At 41.0% G+C, this 20,880-nt stretch overlaps 1 protein-coding gene across 7 annotated transcripts in view; it reads right to left on the bottom strand.

Annotated features, from left to right (window-relative positions):
- Positions 1 to 2: 2 nt before the first annotated feature.
- LOC116669870 (pleckstrin homology domain-containing family G member 3) overlaps positions 3 to 20,880 on the bottom strand; it is a 31,577-nt gene continuing 10,699 nt past the window's right edge. For 2 of the 7 annotated variants that reach the window (XM_032499940.1, XM_032499943.1), the window contains 16 exons: positions 13,119 to 13,657; positions 10,379 to 10,479; positions 8,399 to 8,468; positions 8,257 to 8,303; positions 8,013 to 8,163; positions 7,632 to 7,763; positions 6,902 to 7,084; positions 6,597 to 6,689; positions 6,144 to 6,354; positions 5,824 to 5,925; positions 5,650 to 5,682; positions 4,881 to 4,891; positions 4,164 to 4,529; positions 3,292 to 3,408; positions 861 to 2,301; positions 3 to 750 (listed from right to left, as the gene is read on the bottom strand). In XM_032499940.1, the coding sequence (XP_032355831.1) occupies positions 65 to 750; positions 861 to 2,301; positions 3,292 to 3,408; positions 4,164 to 4,529; positions 4,881 to 4,891; positions 5,650 to 5,682; positions 5,824 to 5,925; positions 6,144 to 6,354; positions 6,597 to 6,689; positions 6,902 to 7,084; positions 7,632 to 7,763; positions 8,013 to 8,163; positions 8,257 to 8,303; positions 8,399 to 8,468; positions 10,379 to 10,479; positions 13,119 to 13,657 (4,283 nt within the window). In that variant the 3' untranslated portion in view covers positions 3 to 64. Of the gene's footprint in view, positions 751 to 860; positions 2,302 to 3,291; positions 3,409 to 4,163; positions 4,530 to 4,880; positions 4,892 to 5,649; positions 5,683 to 5,823; positions 5,926 to 6,143; positions 6,355 to 6,596; positions 6,690 to 6,901; positions 7,085 to 7,631; positions 7,764 to 8,012; positions 8,164 to 8,256; positions 8,304 to 8,398; positions 8,469 to 10,378; positions 10,480 to 10,570; positions 10,739 to 13,118; positions 13,658 to 20,880 lie in introns of those variants that run through there. The other 5 variants (XM_032499942.1, XM_032499945.1, XM_032499941.1 and 2 more) reach the window with 5 other exon arrangements.

Genomic DNA, 20,880 nt, shown 5'->3' on the forward strand with positions numbered 1-20,880 from the left:
GGGGGGGGGGGGGGGGGTACCACATGATGGTCCCTGATATTAGTAATGTACATAATTCACATGTTCATGAACTTGTGGTTAAGCTCTGGAATTTCTCTCGTAAGCTTTTCACAAGATTACTTTCTGTCAACTTCCCTGAAACCGGGGCAGCAGACTTTGTGGCACAGTCTAGGCCCCCTTGAAAAACGCTGTCCACATCTTGTAGTTTGTCAGTTTCTTTTGTTATCAGAGACACTTGACTGGCTGTGTAGCAGCTTCTCACAGGTTCCTGAAGGTTCGGTACTTCATGGAGGGTAAGAGACCCAAGCATGTGGTCCAAGGAGCTCCACCTGTACAGTAGAGGCTGAAGCTGGGGTTTTGTCCAGTCCTCTACCACAGGACACCTTTCTTTGTATACCGTTTCAGACTGTGTCCTCGGACAGTCTGTCAGAGCTTTGTGAAGATCAGAGGCACTATTGTACTTCTGTGAGCAGCCATTACACCTGTTTGCACAGCACTCCAGCATCCCGTTTGGGACTGTGCAGCTACGGGTTACTTTTGAGGAGTGGGAGTTGTCTGTGTATTTTATGCGCAACTCCTGTACGTCAGGCCAGTGGAAGGTATCTGTCTCTGGCGGTGGGCTTTGTGGCCAGGGAACTGGGCTCTGGGAGCTTGCGTCAGTACTGGGGGTCTGGCCCGGGCTCAGAGAACACTCCTCGTGGATGACCGCCTGATTGCAAGTCTTTAAGGACAATCTCAGGTTGGGTTTACCTGCACACATACACAAAAAATAGACAGTGTTCAGTTTTCTCCGTACATGAGTTAAAGAGGTAGGCTACTGCTTAAGAAAGCAACATGGCAATCATTTGCATCCTATTTACCCTTTTTCTTTAATTGCATCTTCTCCTCGTTGACAGCAGGCATAGTCTTCAAGCCCTGTTGATTTGCTCTTTCTCGGTTCCTCTGCCAGATCATTGGTCTGTTATTTTTGATGCGCTGACTGTACTGACGTGCCAGCTGGAACACCTTGCTTTTCATCTTTCCCATGTCTTGTAGGATCTGGTCCTCATCAATACTTGTCCGGAAGCTATTAATCTTGGGTAGTTGGCCATGGTTTACATGGCCATGGTCTTCAGAGTCCTGACAGGATCCTCCCACTGCGGGAAAGGTGGTAGTTGGGGATGAGATGGAGGAACCATCTGAAGCATTGCTTAACTCAGACTCTTCTAAAATAGGAGGTGGTTGTTTACTGGTTTTAACATCTGAAGTGTCTGAGCTGATATCCTGTATTGCTTCTAATCTTGAATCATCAAGTTGCTCATCTGCCATCTGCAAGACATCCTGGCTCTCCTCCTCCATTTTCATGTCTTGCAGAACCTTGTGAATTTCTGACGAGAGTCTGACCTCATCTTCTGTGCTAGAGGAATCTGTGATGCTCTGAGATCTAGCCTTGACCTCCACTGGTCTCTGTGGTTCAGTCTTTTGATGAGTGTCAGTGTTTCGAATCTTTTCCAAGCCAGGAAGGTCAAACACAGACCAGGAAGTGGGGCGGTTCTGAGAGAGGCCTTTCTTGTGGACTGGGACAGCCTGCTCCTGAGGAACACTGTTAAGCTGTCGGCTCAGGTGCCGGACCAGACCTGCTGGGATATAGGAGAGACTCTCCCTGCGCTTGATGCTAAAGTTAGCATCTTGGTGCTCAGCGTGCTCATAGTATCTTCTGATCTTGCGGATGAGGAGACGATCTTGTTTAGAGAGAGTGGACCTGAGTTCCCCTCCAATGAGGGCATTCAGTGCAGGATCATGTGCAGGCGTTGAAAAGTAAGCCTCTGAGGTCACCTGTGGCTCTAGGCAAGAGCTGGCCAAAATTTGGGTCTGTTCCTCAAAGTCCATGCAAGCTGAGGGGCTTTTGAAGACGTCATTATCTATTGAGGGTGAGGGGTAGGCGAGGGAACCCAAGTCCTCTGAGACCAGACTGCTCCGTCTGGAGAGGCTGCTGATGAAGCGCTCAGCTATCACACTTGCCTGGTTCAACACAGAGGAAGGTAAGATGCTTTTATTGTCTGAAAGCACCTCTTCTTCCTCCTCTGAGAGCTCCCCATTTGTCAGTACACTCGTCTCCTCCACTTGGAGAACAGAGGAATCATTCTCGCCTTCATCTTCCTCTCCAGTTTCTCTTGATGTATCCTGAGGTTCTGGTGTGTTGGATTCTTGTTGCAAAGAGTAGACAGGAGACTCGTGGCACTGGGTGTAATGCACGTCCAGCTGATCGCTCGTCCTTGCTTGAGAGACACAGTCTAGAGGGCACAGCTCCTCTGCATTGACCTGAAACATGATATGAGTGTTTGCAAAGTGGGATGTAATGAGTAAAAGAGATATTAGGATGGGAAACACTCTCTGTTACCCATTAACGTAATGGACCTAGGCGGTTTAATCTAAAGCATCCACAATTTATGATGCATGTCTTTTGTCTTATGAAGCCTACTTAAGCTTTATTACAGTGATCTTTTTCTATGTACAATATGAAACTGTAGGAAAAACAAAGGAGATGTTGTGATTGTAGTCGCAGCTTGGTTTCTAATGCCTCCTTGTTGGACCATTTCTATTACCCTTAGCAAGTTAAAACGATGAACATCGCAATGTCTGCGGCTCTAACAGCGTTCATGGTGCTGATGTCACCTTAGTCTGCCATTAATCTAAATTTGTTTCCAGGTGTCTGCCTCTTTGGGAGTGCTGGCAATTGTAAAATAGTGCAGCTTGGAACTGTGTGGTGGACATAAGGTTAGGAAGAGAGTAACAACCTACACTCTGCTCACATGCAGGAGCAATTTTGCAAAGTTAAAGTGAGAATCAGGTAAGAACTGCTCCAAAATACAATGTTGCCTTTCTTGGTGGGAGTGCTGACCACAGAACAGCAGTGTGTGCGTGTGTGGCATTTTAATTTCCAGGACTGAAAAATAAACATCAAGCACTAATATAGGTCCAGGCATATTGTTAAATAGGCCTTATAGAAATGCTGTGCACTGTGGGCAAAGGGCACTTATTAGGTAGGAAACTTACTAAAATGTCTAATGCACTATAAATTCAGCTTGCTCTCATTCACAGACATACTTTATACCAAGAGAAAGTAGACTAAAGGTTTGTCATTCAAAATATACAATGGCTAGAAAATATACTTAACAAACAAAGTGATCCCAGGGGCATGAGTATAGATGGGCATTCTTTACACAGCAAATAAATGTCACAGGTGGCCTGAGAGACACGTGTGGTAATGAATGGATGCGTGTATAAATCTAAAAAGGCTTTATTAAGTACCTGTGTGGCAGGAGTTTCTTTCACAGCCACATCAACATGTTTTTCCTCCTGCCTGGGAGTTTCTATCTCCTCTCTCTGTATAGTTTTCAGTTCAGCCGTATCGCTGATCTGATCATCCTGAAAGAGCAAAACACGGTATTAAACCGAGGGTTTTATTCTAAATCATCCTAAAGGTCAGCCTTGACAAATCCACTACAATGGTTATATATGTATTAATTCACGTTCAGAAACAATACTGGTACAACAATTACAATTTATCTTAACAAAGACTTTCTAATTATGAATATTCACAGGGGAATTGTAATTAGGAAATATGATTATCAAAGAGCAAAGCTTTTGCTATTATAATGGCCATTTAATTAGATGGCAACATTAACCTTTGAAGTCAAATTATATTTAACAGGGCATTCCGCCTCTGGTTCTTATGATAATGCAGGCATGGTTTCAACAGCGTAAGCGTTGACATCAATCATGTACCAGAAAAACAAAATCATGAAAAACAGCACCCTTTAGCTACATGGATAAGGGAAACATACAATCAGAGGGTAACAGTGCAAGCACAGTGGAAAGACATCCAACTCCAGATACAACACTGAACAATAAAAGCAAAGGCATGCACCAAGTTTGACTTTAAGGGTTCACCCATATTTCTCGGAGTTCAGAGTTTGTAGTTTGGGGGAACTTCAGTCCATGCACTTTAATAGAAGGAATTCAATGTACACAGTGCAAATGGTAGCAGGTGTTAGTTGGTTCTATCTATGAAAAAATGAGGGAGAGGGATGCAAGCCAGCGTGGAAGAAAGAGTGGCGGGGAGTGTTGTAAAGTGGAATGGAGCAGGAAATGGGAAACCCACGGGTGGCAGAAACCCTCACCGTTGTGAAGTGAGAAGAAAGCAAAGCCCTGGCTTTATAGTGCCAGCAGGAGATGGCTGCCAGCACTGAGCTGGCAAAGTCGGCTACCTGGTCGTCTCCCATCAGTATATCTTCCTTGTAACTCTCCCCCTCCTCTGCTTCCTCTTCCTTCTCCAGCTCCTGCCCCCCCTCACTGGGTGAAGAGTCCAGTTTCAGGTCACTGTCAGTAGGACTTAGCTGCTCCAGAGAGTCCCTTCTGGAAATGACATCCTCCACACATGGACTCTCAGCCCGGGGTCCGCATAGAGTGGAGGCCAGTGTACTGACACTAGTAACTGGCTGAAGGGAGCATCTCTCCCCCAGCAGTGCACCCTCACTCTCTGCATGCTATAGCATGAAGTCATAGACATGTGGTTGTTATTGCAAGGCCAGTGCTAGAGCCATGATGTGATTGCAAGGCTGTAAATGGGATGGAATCATCAAAAAGCTGCTTTAGCTTTGGGTGAGATATGATTTGTGTAATCCAGGGCAAGTTAAAATATGTTCTATGAAGATGTCTGTACTTTCTCATTTTTGGATGAAGTTGTTTTGAAATTAGAATAGAAAGTTTGAATTGCTATATCAAAACTGGGTAAACCATATCTCACCCCAGCCCACTGACCTAAAAACGGCATTCATACAACAGAATGAAAAAGCTTATCAAGGTTAGAAAGACTACATTTGGATTTCAGCACTTACCTTTAAAACAGCTGCAAGGAGAACAAAGACAAAGAAGAGAAGGAGAGATAAACAAAAGAGAATGTCAATAACTGACAAAAAGCGTGCTCAATACACAACGTTACATGAAAAAACAACCTCAATACCACATGCATCTTGTACAATTATGGTCAGGACACAATCGCTGCCTCCACAAGCAGAGACTGAGTGAGGCAGTAGTTAGTCCGGCCCAGACTTAAGGGAGGCCTTGTGATTAGATAAATTCCAATTAGAAACATCTTCCTCTCAGAAGCTCAAACTGGACATGATGCAATTAGCCAGGATGTGATGACCTACTCCCTCACTGAGATGGGAAAGTTGACATGAAAATTGCTTCTTCATTACATTGGTTCGAAAAAAAATTGATCTGGACTGGGAGAAACAAAGAACTGGGTATAAGAATACAGAGGTTTTCTCATTCATAATGGCCAAATAGAATGGATGAGAGCAGGGAGATGGGATCTGAGGGAGGAGAGCTTGTGTATGACAAAGCCATACAATTAACTTCATTATAAGTGAGGCAAGTGGAGTGGGAGTGAAGTCTTTTGATCTGGTTTTCCAGGTGTCTTTGATGGAGAACAAAGCAGAAATGCAATGGAGATGTGGGTAATAACCTTAGTATTGTAGGGGGCTGTGGACAGCACCCCAAACGTGGCTCAAAATGACCCACCATTGATGAATTTGTCCTTTTGGCTGCCAAAATCTTACTGAACATCCAGTGATATAAACAAACTCCCCACAATGTACCAACCTCTTGTGCTCCTTAGGATTTGTTTTGCAGGCTCTAAAAACACAAAAAATGTAAAAAAACATTACAATGTAAGTGCCAATTAATCATCAGCAATTCTATTCTAATTATTACAAATAATAATACATAATAAATAGACACAAATAGCTGAATAGAGTAGTTGTTTGTTTTTTTAACCTGATCTCCTTCTCCCATTTTGCCCTTTGAGATGGAAGTCGTCAGTTTGGCAGGACTCTGCTTTCTTCAGCCTCTCAGGACTATAGTGGTACTTCCCTGGATCTGAACAGTAGAGGGATATGTCATCACACTCAGAGCCACAATTTTCTTTGTCCACATAGACAGGTTATAGGAAAAGTATTCCTGGTACATTTGACAGCATTCCAAAATTTACACTGTAATGTAACCACCCTCCTCTTTTGTGAGCAGCATCTTTGTTGCTATGGAAACAGTAACATTAGCCCTAGCGTAACAAAAGTTACTCTATTTGTAACACTTACAGTTAGAATTGTCCAGGATGGCGTCTTTTGCCTTTAATGAAAGAGACAGTGTGTTTAAAATACAAGGCAATTCTTCACTAGCTGAGAAGAATAAAACTTGTGTATGAGGGACTGTGTTGTTTACCTTCAGTGGGACGATGGTGTTGTGGTTCTCAAGAATCAGCCTCTTAATGTGATGGGCCCAGAGACGCTTCTCTTCTACTGACTTGGTCTGGAACAACAAGAACTTGCCATTTAGAAAAGTAATTGACTTTAATAAAGATACACTAGCTACACGCATGCTAACAAGATAGAGACAAGCTACATCTCTAAAGATCCAAGACAATATTCCAAGACAACAAGAGCACAAAAATGAACAACAGCAGGTGTTTTGTGATATAGCTGCACAATTGATACAATACTCTAATTGTGCTGCAGAAGGAAACCGGTTGACAGTTACTGGTTCACATTTACCTGCACCGTATGGGGTTGCTTGGGATGCTTGAAATGAATGACACTGAAGAGAAGGGGATCCTTCGCACTGTCAAGTAGCATTAGGGTGGAGCACTGCAACCACAAAGAATGTAGTGATGTAGCTTAAATCAACTGAGTTGGCTTCAGTTTGCTTCCCTATTAAATATATGTGATAATTATGTAAATCCTGTGTAATTTAACATAAAATATGATCTTTCTGTTGTACACCAATATAATTATCTTCACGTACATTTCTTAAACTTTTAAAATCACTAATCAAGAAAAAGAAATGTCAAAAGACATACTAAGATGTGGATCTTGTAGACATAGTGCTCCCCTCTTTTCTTGGTAATAAGGAGCATCTTTTCAAAGAGGAAGAGTGTACGGGTGTTCTTGGCCCGCAGGACATGAAAGGTGCCCTCCAGCACCAGTTCTCCATTGGTGGTCAGGTCGGGACCCTTCCAGTTGATCAGAAGAGACTGTATCTCCTGCAAGATGCACATAAAAGAACATACCCAAGCGTCAGCCATGTTCCTTTAGTATGAAAGAAAATAAATGCCAGCCACGTGTCAGCTTTCATTTTTTAATCTTTATAAAAACACATGTACATAGAAAACCAAGAAAGTTAACCAGCCAATGGTCAACGGCTGAAACGGAGGGAATAATTTAAAAGCTGTAGCCCTCACCTTAGCACTTAATTAGACTTGAGAAAAGGCAAATAGGTCAATACCCCATTGTGAAGGTTCGTGGTTTGTTTTGGACAATACTTTATAATTTGGAATACTTTATAATACGTCTTATGCTAGAGAGAAAAGCAAATATGTGGAATAAATTAATGAAAGAAATTAATTTGGGCCCTCCAGACTCCACAAGAGCAAAAAGAGTTAGAGCAGCGCTGGACAATAGAAATACAGAACAACGCAACAGAACATCTTGCAAAAGCACCGGAGTACATTTTGTACTGTCTGTATGGCAATGGGATGAATACGCCTTTTAAGTGGGTGTTGGCATGTATGCACGTTAATTCCATCTGACCTGCACTCTGACAGCATGTTCGTGTTTCCTCTTCATATCATTGATGTACCAGGCCACTCCGGTCATGGTGTCTATGGCCTCCTGAACAACCTCATAGCCCTCCTCGTCAGAGTCAAAGTGTCTTGCAATTTCCTTTAAAAGAGATCAAGGACAGGTATAATTTCTGACAAGGTCCCCCCCTACAAGGGAACTAGTTAAATCCTTCCCCAAACAAAGAAAGATGTGTGCCAGAATCAATCTTTACTGCAACAGTTACAAAATGAAAAAGGTTTGAAAACTACTCATTAACGGTTGATAAAGAACGAGAAATTCACCCAAGTTTGCAAGCTACATTTTGTAGAAATGTTGTAAAACAAAATGACCACTGAGGACATTCCTTACCTGAAGTAGCAGGTGATACTTCAGGATCCTCTGCACCGGCTTTAGCAGATAGGATCCCAAAGGCAGGGCGCGCTTCAGAGCAGCTTGTCGATCGCTAAAGAACTTGGCCAAAGTTTTACTCCTCATGCAGTCAGTCAGTGCTGCCACCGAGCTGGAGGAATTATATTAATTGTGAAAGATTTGACTTTCAAAGAAAGTACTACAGCAAAAGGCTAATCAAAATCAATATTTTCCTGCCACTTACTTGGGATAGTTGGTGCAATACTGAGTGTATATCTCGAAGTATTCACTCTAAAGGAAACACAAGTCAGAAAACACATCACTGGTGTTTATTTTCATGAACTGATATCCCTGTAAATCAACACGAGCAAGACGGTTTCTCTCACCTTATTTACAAAACATTGAGCGATGGCCACAGGGTCATTCTCACACATATCTAAGGACTGCAGCAGTTCACTGAAACGCAGAACACAACAAAGACAGAAAGGTGAGTATTAATGGATTTGCTAGCCTAATTTCTTTGTGTAGGTCAGAATACAAAAACAGAGGGAAAACACAAAAGAAGGAATAACAATGAGTGGCAAAATAAATCCATACTAATACTTTTTCTGTGAGATTTGAACTTTGTAATGAAAAATCCCCACAAGATGGCAGCATACACCATTAAGCATGAACCTTGTTGCATGATCAGATTGAGCATGAAAGAACATGCGTTTGACTTGGAATTCTCCATGCCCACAGTCCCATCAAAACAAGCTTCATTAAGAGCTTGAGATAACAAAACCAGATAGCTGTACAGCATTTTAATGCTTTACACGGAGTGACATACGCCTCAAGAACATGTGCATGACTGAAGGAGGACACAACAAGGGAGGGTCACTGTGGAAAAACACAACTGCACAAAAAACAATCATCACAAGTGCTCTGCACGAAAGCTGCTCAGTTTACATAACACATGAAATTACAAGAATCAAAACACAATTCATCACACTGCATTCTATAACTTAGATCAAAGACGCTTTACAGAATCCCGACAAGCAAACGTATCAACATCTTCATGGTACAATGAGAGAATCTTGAATGGTGAGATTTCTTTCAGACAAAATGTAAATTTTGTTCATACTGCATGATTACATTGTCAATATTTAAGGTTGGAAGAGGGTTAAGTGTTAAAAAGAAATACAAATTCCTGGATAAAAGAAAGGCTATTTATCAAATGAATGTGCATGCCAAATGTGAGTTAATGTCCGTCCTAGATTACAAAAACAGGCAAAGCCAACCAAGGGTTTGAATGACAGCAAAGTAAGTAATGGTTATCAAGACATTTACTGTGTATACTGTACAGTACAGTATGTGTAGAAAATAGTTTGTCCGTGTCAGTGTGGGATACCTGGACAGTGACTAAACAGGCATTGGGTTTTGTATTTTTCCCCTGGGCAGCCTCCTACAAATTGGTACAACTCTGTTGCAATATTAAGTAAACATGTGGCACCTGTTCACAGGCTGAAACAAGCATTTCTCCACCTTAACAATGCTGCTATAAACGAATAGGCTAACGTAAAATATGACATCACCCTCCTAGTGCAAGGTTGATAAGAAGAAAAGCCAAATCTATTAAAAAAGGGCAACACATAGCTCTTTGAATCCAAATTGTCAGAATGTACGGCTGGACAGAATTTCATTAGAAAGCAATAAGAATCAAATCACCCCCCTTTATGGTGCAGAGCTGTAAGATAGCCTTGGCATTACCGGGGAGGCTTCTCGCTGTGAGAGCAGAGAGGAATGTTAATGTGTGTTTTGGCAAGCAGTGTGGTCAGCAATGAGTACATGCTGACATAAATGTAAAGCTTGCTGCACCACCATTTCCCTGGCCTTTGGATATTTAAAAAAGTGTGTTTAGTGTAGTAGAATGTGCCGCTCTTTTGTTTGTCATTGCATCCGTTTTGTGTCAGTGAAACAAGTATCAACGGCAAGGGAAATAACAGTAGTTATTCTTCTGTTACCTTTCAATAGAGTATCATATACATATGAAAGGTATGAAAACTTCCTTGATTAAAAGGAAGTGGACACAAATGTAGTAATTTCAACTACAACTGTTGCATAATTGCGTACTTTTGACTGTTGACTTTAAGATATACTTCATTCATCATAAAAAAAAGAAATTGGATTGGGATTTTAGTTTTGGTTTGAGCGTTATTTAGAACACAAAAATTCTTTCTTAGTGTGTGTGTGTGTGTGTGTGTGTGTGTGTGTGTGTGTGTGTGTGTGTGTGTGTGTGTGTGTGTGTGTGTGTGTGTGTGTGTGTGTGTGTGTGTGTGTGTGTGTGTGTGTGTGTGTGTGTGTGTGTATTTGTTGGTGAGACTTACCTGTTGAACTCATAGATGTCTTCTATGTTTCCAAACAGGGCACACACTTGCTCTGGCCGTATGGGGAGGTTACTCATGTCAATAATGTGAGCCAAGTAATCCTGGAAAGACATAAGAGATGGAGTTATACATAAAAGGTCATATTAACATTCTGTGACATATTAAGTCATCCAGGCACTTTCAAATACTTACCAATAGAGGGAGCATGTATGTAGAAAAATTATTTTGTGTTCCTGTTATATCCTCGTTAATGTTTAAATCTGACTTTGGGTTTGACAAAGTGATTCCTACACTTGTTGGGCTACGGTGTATTGTACCTATACAGATAAATGCTGTATCATGATTTCAAGGTTTTTCAGTTTAAAAAAAAACAACAGGATCCTCAGTATAATTCATACAATTAATGGGACCTCAGGAGTAGATCCAAATATCTAAAAACACAGTAGCTAAACATGCCAACATCTGGATGATTATCCTCCCTCTTGGTCAATTACACACTCACGTGGCATACAAACAACTCCAAACAAGTGGGGAGTAAGTTGACGAGAGACAAACACGCACACACGCAGCTATATAAAGAGCATTCCAGTCAACAGCTTGAACACACACGCAGCCTCCCAGACAATATGACACAGACACACACAGACAGACACAGACAGACACACATAGACAAACACACACAGACACACAGACACACACAAGACGATTAAGAGTAGAGTCATCACATCGCAGTACTGAATGAACTGCAGCCGGTCATGGATGGAGAATTCCAGTGAAGTGAGAGCAATGCTGACTCGCATTCAGCAGGGCGTCTCATAGTCTCCTATAGAAAGCTTCACCCCAGTGTTAATACCATAAACACGTGACCATAGCAGAGACCCCGTGAGAGATTTAATGCTATGCAGTCTAGTCTAGTCTCCTAGTTTGCAGCTGTGCTTTATTAAAGAATAGGAAGAGCTGTTTTGTCCTTGTCCTTGTATAGTGTTGTTGATCAAATCAGCCATCATCATAAAGTGTCAAACAAGAATAATAATGAGTCATATGTTGGACCAGGTCTTTCTGAATCCCATAAGCATTGACCATGTTCAAGTTTCAACAATGTTGAGTTTGATTTTTCAGGGTGTGTTCAAGCCAGGTGTTGGGGATGTATTTAGACATGCCAGACCAGCTGGGTCAAACAGCTGTTCTCTAAACTTTATTTCATGGATAGACAATTGAGAGTGAGATTTGAGAGTGAGTGACAGATGAGCTCTGAACTCAGCAGTTGACATAGCTTCAATAGCTGCTAGGGAGTTCAGTGTCAATGTGGAAGCTTTGAATTAGTTTGCTGAGGAAACACTGCCAATATGAAGGACGAGTTTCACACGTCTCTGTCACATTCAAGGCCTGGTGTGAAATTAAAATGAGCTGCATGGAATCAATTTGATGGAAGCCATACTGTAATCATAAAAAGGATAGAGGATACATCTGTACTAGACTGGGTTCCCACACTGTAGCCTATAGAAAAAACAATTGTTCTCCTTTCATCTGTGATATTTCTACAGATGGTGCAAAACTAGGGGCATTTGTGTTGGCTGGGACAGCCTGACAGCTCAGACTAGGCTGGCTACAGGGCTTGTATGACCCGGGCCAGAGGAGGCTGCTTGATGGGCTGCTTCTCCTGTCAACTGAAATAGTTAGAAGTCTTGGAAGCGTTTGTCAGGTGCGGGTCGTTACTCAAGCTGTGATGAGGGCTGCACTCCCTCCCACAGCAACTGCCAGATGCCAGCACAGTCTGAGACAAGGTGAGGTGCTGGTTCACTGCCAGTCAGTTTCAGAAATGCCTCACGTGTTAAAGACATCACCATAAGTGAAGTAGAGATTGTTTGGCAGCAGAGTGCTCCTGTTTCTATGCAGGACCCAGGAAGAAGAAGAGGGTCAAAGAAGTATCTTGGTCTAGAAGTTGTTTCCAGACTACAAAAGGTTAAAAAAAAAAGTGATAAGATATAAGTTAGCTGTTGAGTGGAGAAATCCTGCCTGGCCCATTTTCCATGCTTCACATCTCTGAGATAGACTTTCTGCTATCTTTGGCTATGATCATAACTCCCATGATTTCTGTCATGAAAGACCTGCACTGTGTCCCAGTTTTGACACTGTTTGAACTCCAGATATGAGCGGAGTCCATAATCCCAGGCTACAGGCTGTAAACGTTCACTGCACTGTAAATACACAGAATGGTTTATAAACAACACTATGACCAGATCGTAAACTGCTCCACAGCCTTCATCTCTATGAACTAGAAATCTATAAACAGAGCACACATAGTTGCCAGATGGCAGGCATGCATTTTTTGTCAACTGACCAATTTTTTAGAAAGCAGGAAATCAGAATGAATCCTGGTAATGAGAGGAAATACAGAAATCCACTGCATGTCTTACCCATTTGTGCCCACAAACAGCTGTTTGGAACAAAGCAGACATTATTTGTTCTCAATAGCCGTTGAGTGTAATTTCCCTATTTTGCTCCTAGCTGGCCAAATTCAGTAAATCACCTCCAAAAAGTGCTGCAGACATGAAATCATTACTGCACAATAATCCAAGTTAAACATGTGCTTTAAGTACACAGAATACTGATGATTTAGTGTCTATAATATGAAATGGTTGGCTCACAATGAATACTTGGCTGAAAGTAAAAGAAAAACTCTAATTGTAACGGAAAATTCAATTTCAGTACAGTCAGCATAACCCTGACATCCACTCACCTCCACAATGCTGCGTAGGTCCTTGACGTACATGCGCTCTGTTTCAATGATCTCCATGACAACACGATCCACATAGGTCAGCTTTGGGTTGGGCGCCATGGCGTGAGTGACAACAGGCGGGGCGGGGATGTGAGGTATTTTACCACTTGCCTTCCGGTTAGAGGTGGTGTTGTTGTTCCACTGGTTGCTGATCACCCTGGGCTCCAGCCGTTCCTGCCAGCGGCCCCTGGTGCATATGAGGGTGGGACTTCGGTCCCCTGCCTGCTCTCCGGTGCTTTCGGCTGGGCTCAACTCCAAATCAATGTCCTCCTCGCTCTGTACGGGTGGGGTGGTGGAGGAAGGAAGGGCTACGGTGCTCCCAAAAAGGCTGTGACTATCACGGGATGAACCAGAGGACAGGGTGGACGACAGGCTCAACGGACGTTCACGCTCTCCGTCCAATGGCTCCATACATAGTCGGCTGTAACAGTCTGAGCCCAAGTCAATGTTTGCATGGTCATGTTCACTGGTGGAGAGGGGCGATGACAACTGAGGAGATTCTGAGACAGGTAAGAGGAACACAGACAGAAAGTAGGTGTCAGGTTTGGAGAGATAGACCTTAAAACTGTCCATTTTAAGGAAGTTTGATCAGCACACTTGGATATGCATCTCACTTGGACATCTTTAAAGAGACTCTTCAAACTACAAGACATATAAAAGGTCACCTTTTAAGCCTTAAAAGGTTGAGTGTTTCATATACCAAAAGACACATTTTGGTTTGAGAATAACTTTAAAACACCTGCTATTTTATGGGTCAGATATCACTTCTATACTTTATTGTAGGAAACTCACCATGGCTGTTCTCTTGCAGCAATGTATTTAATCATATTTCCACTATTCCCGGTTTCTGTGCAACTGCACTAAGTTAACTTAAGAAGCGGAGATGACATCGTCAATAGTAAACAGTGCAACTACACATTCACATTGCTCATTTATAAAAAATAAAAATCAAATATGTATACACAGTATATCAAATCAACAATGGAGTATTAGAAATGCAATCAAGTTTTATTATTTTGTATTTCATCTTAGGCAGCACAGTATTCTAGGAATTCAATTTTCTGTTGTTAATATTAAAGCAACACTAGAGAACTTTTTGTAACTTAAAATAATGTTTCCAAAACAGTTTCAGTGGTTCATCAACTTGTAACTGGGTGAACGGCACTTCTTCATTCGCCTTGCGGCTCTCTCCCGGCTATAACTATGAATGTTTGCCATATCGGGTAGCATATTTGTAGTTCCAGTGAGACATAATGGGACAACTCCGCTTCCAACCTGAAAGGGCACCGAAGCGGGAAAAGTTACATAGTGTTGCTTTAAGTAGTGTAATGCTGTTATAAACCAGATGCCCTCTCAAAATTTCTTTAGTGATGACTCTTCCCACCAAGTGGATAAATAACGGCAAGTCTGTGATTGCATTTTAACACCATCTGGGGACAACATCAGATAAATATAATTCTAGCTACAACAGATTAATCCACAAATCAATAAAATACAGCTATTATCCATCCATCAATCCATCTTCATCCGCTTATCCGGTATTGGGTCGCGGGGGCAGCAGCTCCAGTAGGGATATATACAGCTATTAATATATATAATATTAATATTTTTGACAAACTACCTCAATATCGATACCGCAACAATATTACAGAGTTGACTATTGGTGCTTTCACAAAATATTCACACAATGAGATTCTGATAAATAATCATTAGTAATGTGGATATAATGACTAAGTAGATAAAGGCAAATAATAGAACAGTTACAATGGTCTGGTAAGTCCAGAAAATGACTCAACTTTATTGTAATGTAGCCTTTAAATCCAGGACAAAAACAACATATTCTATATTGGGATAAAACAATATCCAAAATCTAAGACGATCTCTAGTCTCATTTCACAATATTGTTATAATATCAACATATTACCCACCTCTAGCTCAGAGCTCTGTGTTTCAACTCCCAGATCAAGACACAGGGGAGTGGTTTAAAGTAAAAGGCCTCGCTCAAATCATTAATGACATGGCCTAATTTCAACACTGCATATTCTATGGAAACCCAGCCATTTCCTCTTGATCTCCTGACTGCTGAAGGCCGAACCTTGGAAAAACAGAGAGGGGGAAAACTGATGGGAAGAAAAAAAAAAACAGGGAAGGGGACCAGCAGCTTTGTTTATATGTCTTTATTGACCTACGTTTGAATTTAGGAAAAAATGGAATTCATATTCAGTTTCACATCCTTCCTGGCCAAATGGGGAATTTTCCTCACGACGTTTCCTAGATAGGCTATATGAAGTCACGGCGCTGTGAGAATGGAGCACTGAGTGGCCACTATGCAGAGAGTTTCATTTCATTAGATATTTGCAGGGCAAAGGGGTCAAAACCGTTTTGCCAAGCTAAAGAAATGACGCTTTGTCAAATAATGGAAAATGGAAATCTTATAGGCACAAACCATCATTAAGCAAATTGTTAAAGCTGGAATCGCAGAGAAAAATTCCATAATAACCTTTCAACATATTGTAATTCAAGTGAACTGAAAAGAAACTAGACTTCTGTACCCACTCTTGGCTCTGTTTCAAGTTTTATACAATCTAGCCTGTGATGGAAGACCTTGGCCAATCACAAATCATTTCAGAGAGAGGACGTTCCTATTGGCTGTTCTGCAAACACACGTGCATGTCCCTTCAGATGGTAAAAAAAAATCTTGCAGAAAAAAACTATTTCATAACCCATAAACAGTTTTAGAGAGAACATACCTCCATTACAGTTCTCCCTGTAGTTATTTATATTAAAGAAGAGAAATATTTCTCATGAGAGCACGGCAAGTGCCTAAAGTTAGTGATTTGTGAAGTATTGGGGAAAAAGTGTGACTTGCAGCTGGATGATGGCCTTTACATTCTCACTCTATCTCACACACACACACACACACATCTTCTGGCATCCTTAAACTTTCCATGACTCAGTACTGAGCTCATGAGAGTCTTGATCCCGCTGAACAACTTGCACCACAAGCCACACCAAGCCGCCCCAACAACACAGTTCCCATGCAAAACCTCACTGGGAGAAACGGATTAGCTGGCAAGCAGAAGCTGACAGTGACAAATCACAGGATTGATGTTTAAAGAGAATGTATTGGTGAGCTATTACACTCACTACACCACTACGAATCTTAGAACGAGGCATCTGCTTCCTTTCTGTCTTTATATTTGGTGTTTAACTTTCACGTGTCTGGCATGTGGAACTCCCTTCCTCCTTCCTTCTCTTCCTCACACCAAATATCCCTCTATAATAAAGATGCTATGCTGCAGAATGCAGTCAATGCCAAGGGGGGTTGGAACAGCAAAAATCTACATGTTTGCACAGTTTCCACACTAGTTTAGTTAATATATTAATGCTCAGAATCATAACCTATATCTCCTTAAGCACAACCTAAGAGCCAAAATAAGTCTGACTGAACTGTACTAAAAATATAGTGGTAAAGTAGAAATACTATATGACTTATCTTAAGACTTGAGCACACACTTGACTTCAGCAACAGCTTAGCTTCAGACACAGACTCTACAGGCAGGCATTATCTGTGGCTGATACCACACACCACAGACTTAAGAGGAAACCAGCAGTGTTAAACCATGAACTGACATTGTTGAAACAGGTCGTGCAAAGAAATGCAAATGATCTGGTCGACATTTAGGTCCAAGATAAGCAGAGGGCCTGTTCCAGTACAATATAGTGCAAAGTGTTTCCATTCTGCCTGTCAACGACCTGCAGTGTAGTCTGCTTCTCTGTGACCCCTACATTTCAACAAGCATGTATGGACAGGGAAGAATATGTATCTGTGTCATCTGCGTCATTGTTTTTCACCAGTTATGATGCAGTTCTTTTTTTAATATCCTAAATATTAGGTATCCATTATCGTACAGACAGTATAGAAGTGGAGTGTCTGTTCTTGCTTGGTACCACAGAGTCTTTACGCATCTGCAAACATTCATCACTAATCTCTGAAGGATCTTTAGCCACTGTGTGTTGTATATATATCAGAAACATATATACAAGTTTTCACTTAAAGAAAGCATTATTAGGCCGTTTTTTTATGTTATTTGTTAATGCCATCTAATATTTTAATGTGATGTATGTACTGTATATCTATAGTCTGCATTTCTATGTGTCAGCTGTGACATGGTTTGTTTGTTGGCTGTACGACTGTTAAGACTTTGCTGTATTAAAGTCATTGTCTTAATGGTTAACAATGGGAAATTAATATACATACTAACCTAATGTCTAGTCACATTCAAGCATTTTTACCTTCAGTGACTGAGATTGATCAAAGCACAGCTTTCTGACTGCTTTAAGACCACATTTGTTACAATTAACTTTATTGGTAGGCAAATTATATATATATAAATATATCATATAAAGTCAAAATACCAATGATGTTCTGGCAATAACTGCATATTAAAGTCTATAAACACAAAACCACTGTAGCAGTGGCAGTGAGCAGCGCACGCTAGTTTAAACCCTCTTTTTTCTACACAACTACCAATTGGCTAAGGCAGTCAAATACAACTTTTGCAAAAAAATACACTATCGAACACGTTTTTACAATTCACCTGTCAGTGTTAAATTTGTGTTAACTGATGCGCTGAAACATTTGAAAGAGTAGACATTTGTGCATTTACATAATATAGCACACTGATTACAGCTACAACAGCAGCTAAAACACATGCTGCAAAAAGTCAGATTCACCTGCCAAGCAAGCCATAGACTTTTTCACAGATCACCATTTCCCAGTCCACCACCTTGACAAAACACTCCTTTGTTTCACTACTGAATCAACACAGTTGTTAACTCACAGACATAACCATTAACAAAGTCAAGGCTAGAGACATAGTGTAGTATTTGGACTACATTTCAGGCAATCTCAAAAACTCGCAGTAGTTTTTCAAAAGCCATTTAGACTCAAAAAAGTCACCAGAAAGACTGCTAAGTGTGTGTAGACTGTGTGGTCATTCATGGGTTACATTACATCAGCTGCTTGTGTGTGAACGGATTCCGAATGTTGTTGCTAAATGAAAAATGGTTGGAATTCCAGACAAAAACTCCCAACCCCTCATTGTGATTTTTTGAATTCCAGTTTCCCGGCTGTTAAGCCAAGGTGAACATTTACAGACAAAGGTGCGTTGATGCTACAAGCATGACCTTCTCTTTTCCTTGGTTGCTTCTATGGATCCAAATGGACAGTGGATCATTTTTAGTGCACTGCTGGTGTACGCTAATACAACAAGTAACCAAATAACCATGTAGGGTTAATGAATTTGTAAAGTGATTCTGCAGGTTAAGATAAAGTCAAATAAAATAGCTTACCCGTCCGGAACGTTTACTTGACGAGAAATCCAGTGAGTGTGAGGGGTATAAATGATATAAAGAGAATCAGGTATCCAGTATCGAACGGGTGATTTAGTGTAAATGCTTCTGTTTTATTGCAGACAGCAGACAGGACACTCACCGAGGGGCTCCATGACTAATCTTTCTAGAATTAATAGTCTACTCTTGCTTTCATTTCAGTCTGAGCTTATCATGTAGTTAACAAAGCAGACTGTTCAAAAACTTGTCCGCCTCTGACATCATGGTTATATGAATGACATGCAGAGCATAATAAGATGGTGCAGAAGGTGAATAGAAACACTGACATAAATATCCCAGCACCTGGTTATTAACTTTTCTAAAAGGCTACAGACTTATGTACGACTGAGATGATTTGTATCCGTCTGAAGTTATGGGATGACAAAGCATTCTTTTATAAAGAAAATGCTCTGGTTTGCGTGAAAACAATCTTAGCATGCTTGACTAATGGCAGACATGCTGCATCTAAGAAACAGTCACTCACACACAGTTCCTACCATAACCTCCAGTGCAAGGATTTTTTTATTATATACTCCCTCACACACACACACACACACACATAGACATATATATACACATACATACGCAACATTTTTCAGCTGAATATTACCTCCTTCTCTGGAAACATGATGAGACACAGCATGGAGCTATGATGTTAGTGGTTGATTGCAAAACCCTGTGATGATGTGAGTCCCATTTTATTCATGCAAAACCAGACTCCATTCAAATTTTACCCCAAGCTATAGTTCTCTTTCCTCCAAAGTCTAAAACTGCCCCGTCCACGTACCTGGCTTATCCAACTTTTGTTTTGCAGACAGCAAAAATATTTTTGTCCACAGTAATTTGAATAACACAATGTCTACTTGACTTGGTATTTAGGAAACAAACAAAAGGTAATAACAACGTCAGTCAGAAGAAAAGGATGGTTTGCAATGGAAAATAAAAAGATGGAATAAAAACATCAACAACAACAACAAAAGATAACAATTCCTATCAAGTTTAATACATTGTCAACAAAAATTGATATAAATGCACTGATCTGTAATTCTTACATTCTTCTAATGTGTCAATCCTCGCATACCTTAAAGTGTTTTAGTGATGAGATTCGCCCACTGAAGCGAGAAACCTGAAAGACTTTTTCAATCCCTCCATCTCCTGTGACCAATCTTTCAAATCAATAAAGGATGAGTGAGCACTGCAAAGTTAAAGCGGGACTATCTCCAAGAAAGACACACCTTTATGACTCTTTCACATGAATTTACTGGGACTCCAAGTCAAACTTCTTATATATTTGCCTATGAGACTCCAAAAATAACCCAGAGCTTGTGCTAAATTTCCTCCTGAGCTGTTTTGCCTGGCAAGTGTCCTTTAGTTTTCTAACCAAATCAGTAGCAAAGAAACAGGAACAACATAGACTATATCAATGTTGAGAATGCAAATGCTTATTCTAAAGCTGCAGGAGCACTTAGCATCAGAAAAGGACTCTCTTTCCACAGGAAAAAGCCCATTGACATCAGCATCAGTGTTAAAGATCTTATGAAATGCTGCTTTTTGGATGCTTTTATATAGGCCTTAGTGGTCCCCTAATACTGTATCTGAAGTCTCTTTCTCAAAATTTAGCCTTGGTGTAGAATTACATCCACTAGAGCCTGTCCCACAATGAGCTTTACTTATGTTGTGCCATTTCTGTGTCTGTAGCTTTAAATGATATTGAGGAGGAGAGGAGGGGGGGCAAGGTGAAGTGGGGGGTGGGGGGGGCCTTGACCAACTGCCATGATCGCTTGTTTTAAAGCCATGATGTCTCTCTCTTTCTCATGGGTATGCCAAATTCTCTGCACGTGCAAAGCAGAGAAAGGGGAGGTAACATTTCCCCTTATGAGGTCATAATGGGGAGATTCCAGATTGGCCCACCTGAGTTTTCTTTTTCTCAAAGGCAGAGCAGCATACCCAGGTCTCAGTTTACAGCTATTGCCATTTCTAACTACTGGGAGACCACATGCCAGAAACCTAGTTCCTACTTGGCTGATTAGCATATTCATATTAAGAAAAAACTCATAAAATGCATGCCATGGGACCTTTAAGCCTTTTTCTGAGCATAGAATACAATAAAGGAAACTTGGACAGAACATCCCACTGAGAGAAACAAGCCCCTGCCTGCCTAGTAATACTTCACACAGCCACTCCTGCTCGATTCATACTGACTCATGTATCAAAGGTGTGAATTTGAACAAAACGGACAATGAATCACAACTTAAGTCATCTTGTGACATCCTCATGAAGACATTGGCTTGATCGTACCTGCAACTGGATGATCTATAATAAATAACAT

Source organism: Etheostoma spectabile, chromosome 20, assembly GCF_008692095.1.
Source record: "Etheostoma spectabile isolate EspeVRDwgs_2016 chromosome 20, UIUC_Espe_1.0, whole genome shotgun sequence".
Lineage (NCBI taxonomy): Eukaryota > Metazoa > Chordata > Actinopteri > Perciformes > Percidae > Etheostoma > Etheostoma spectabile.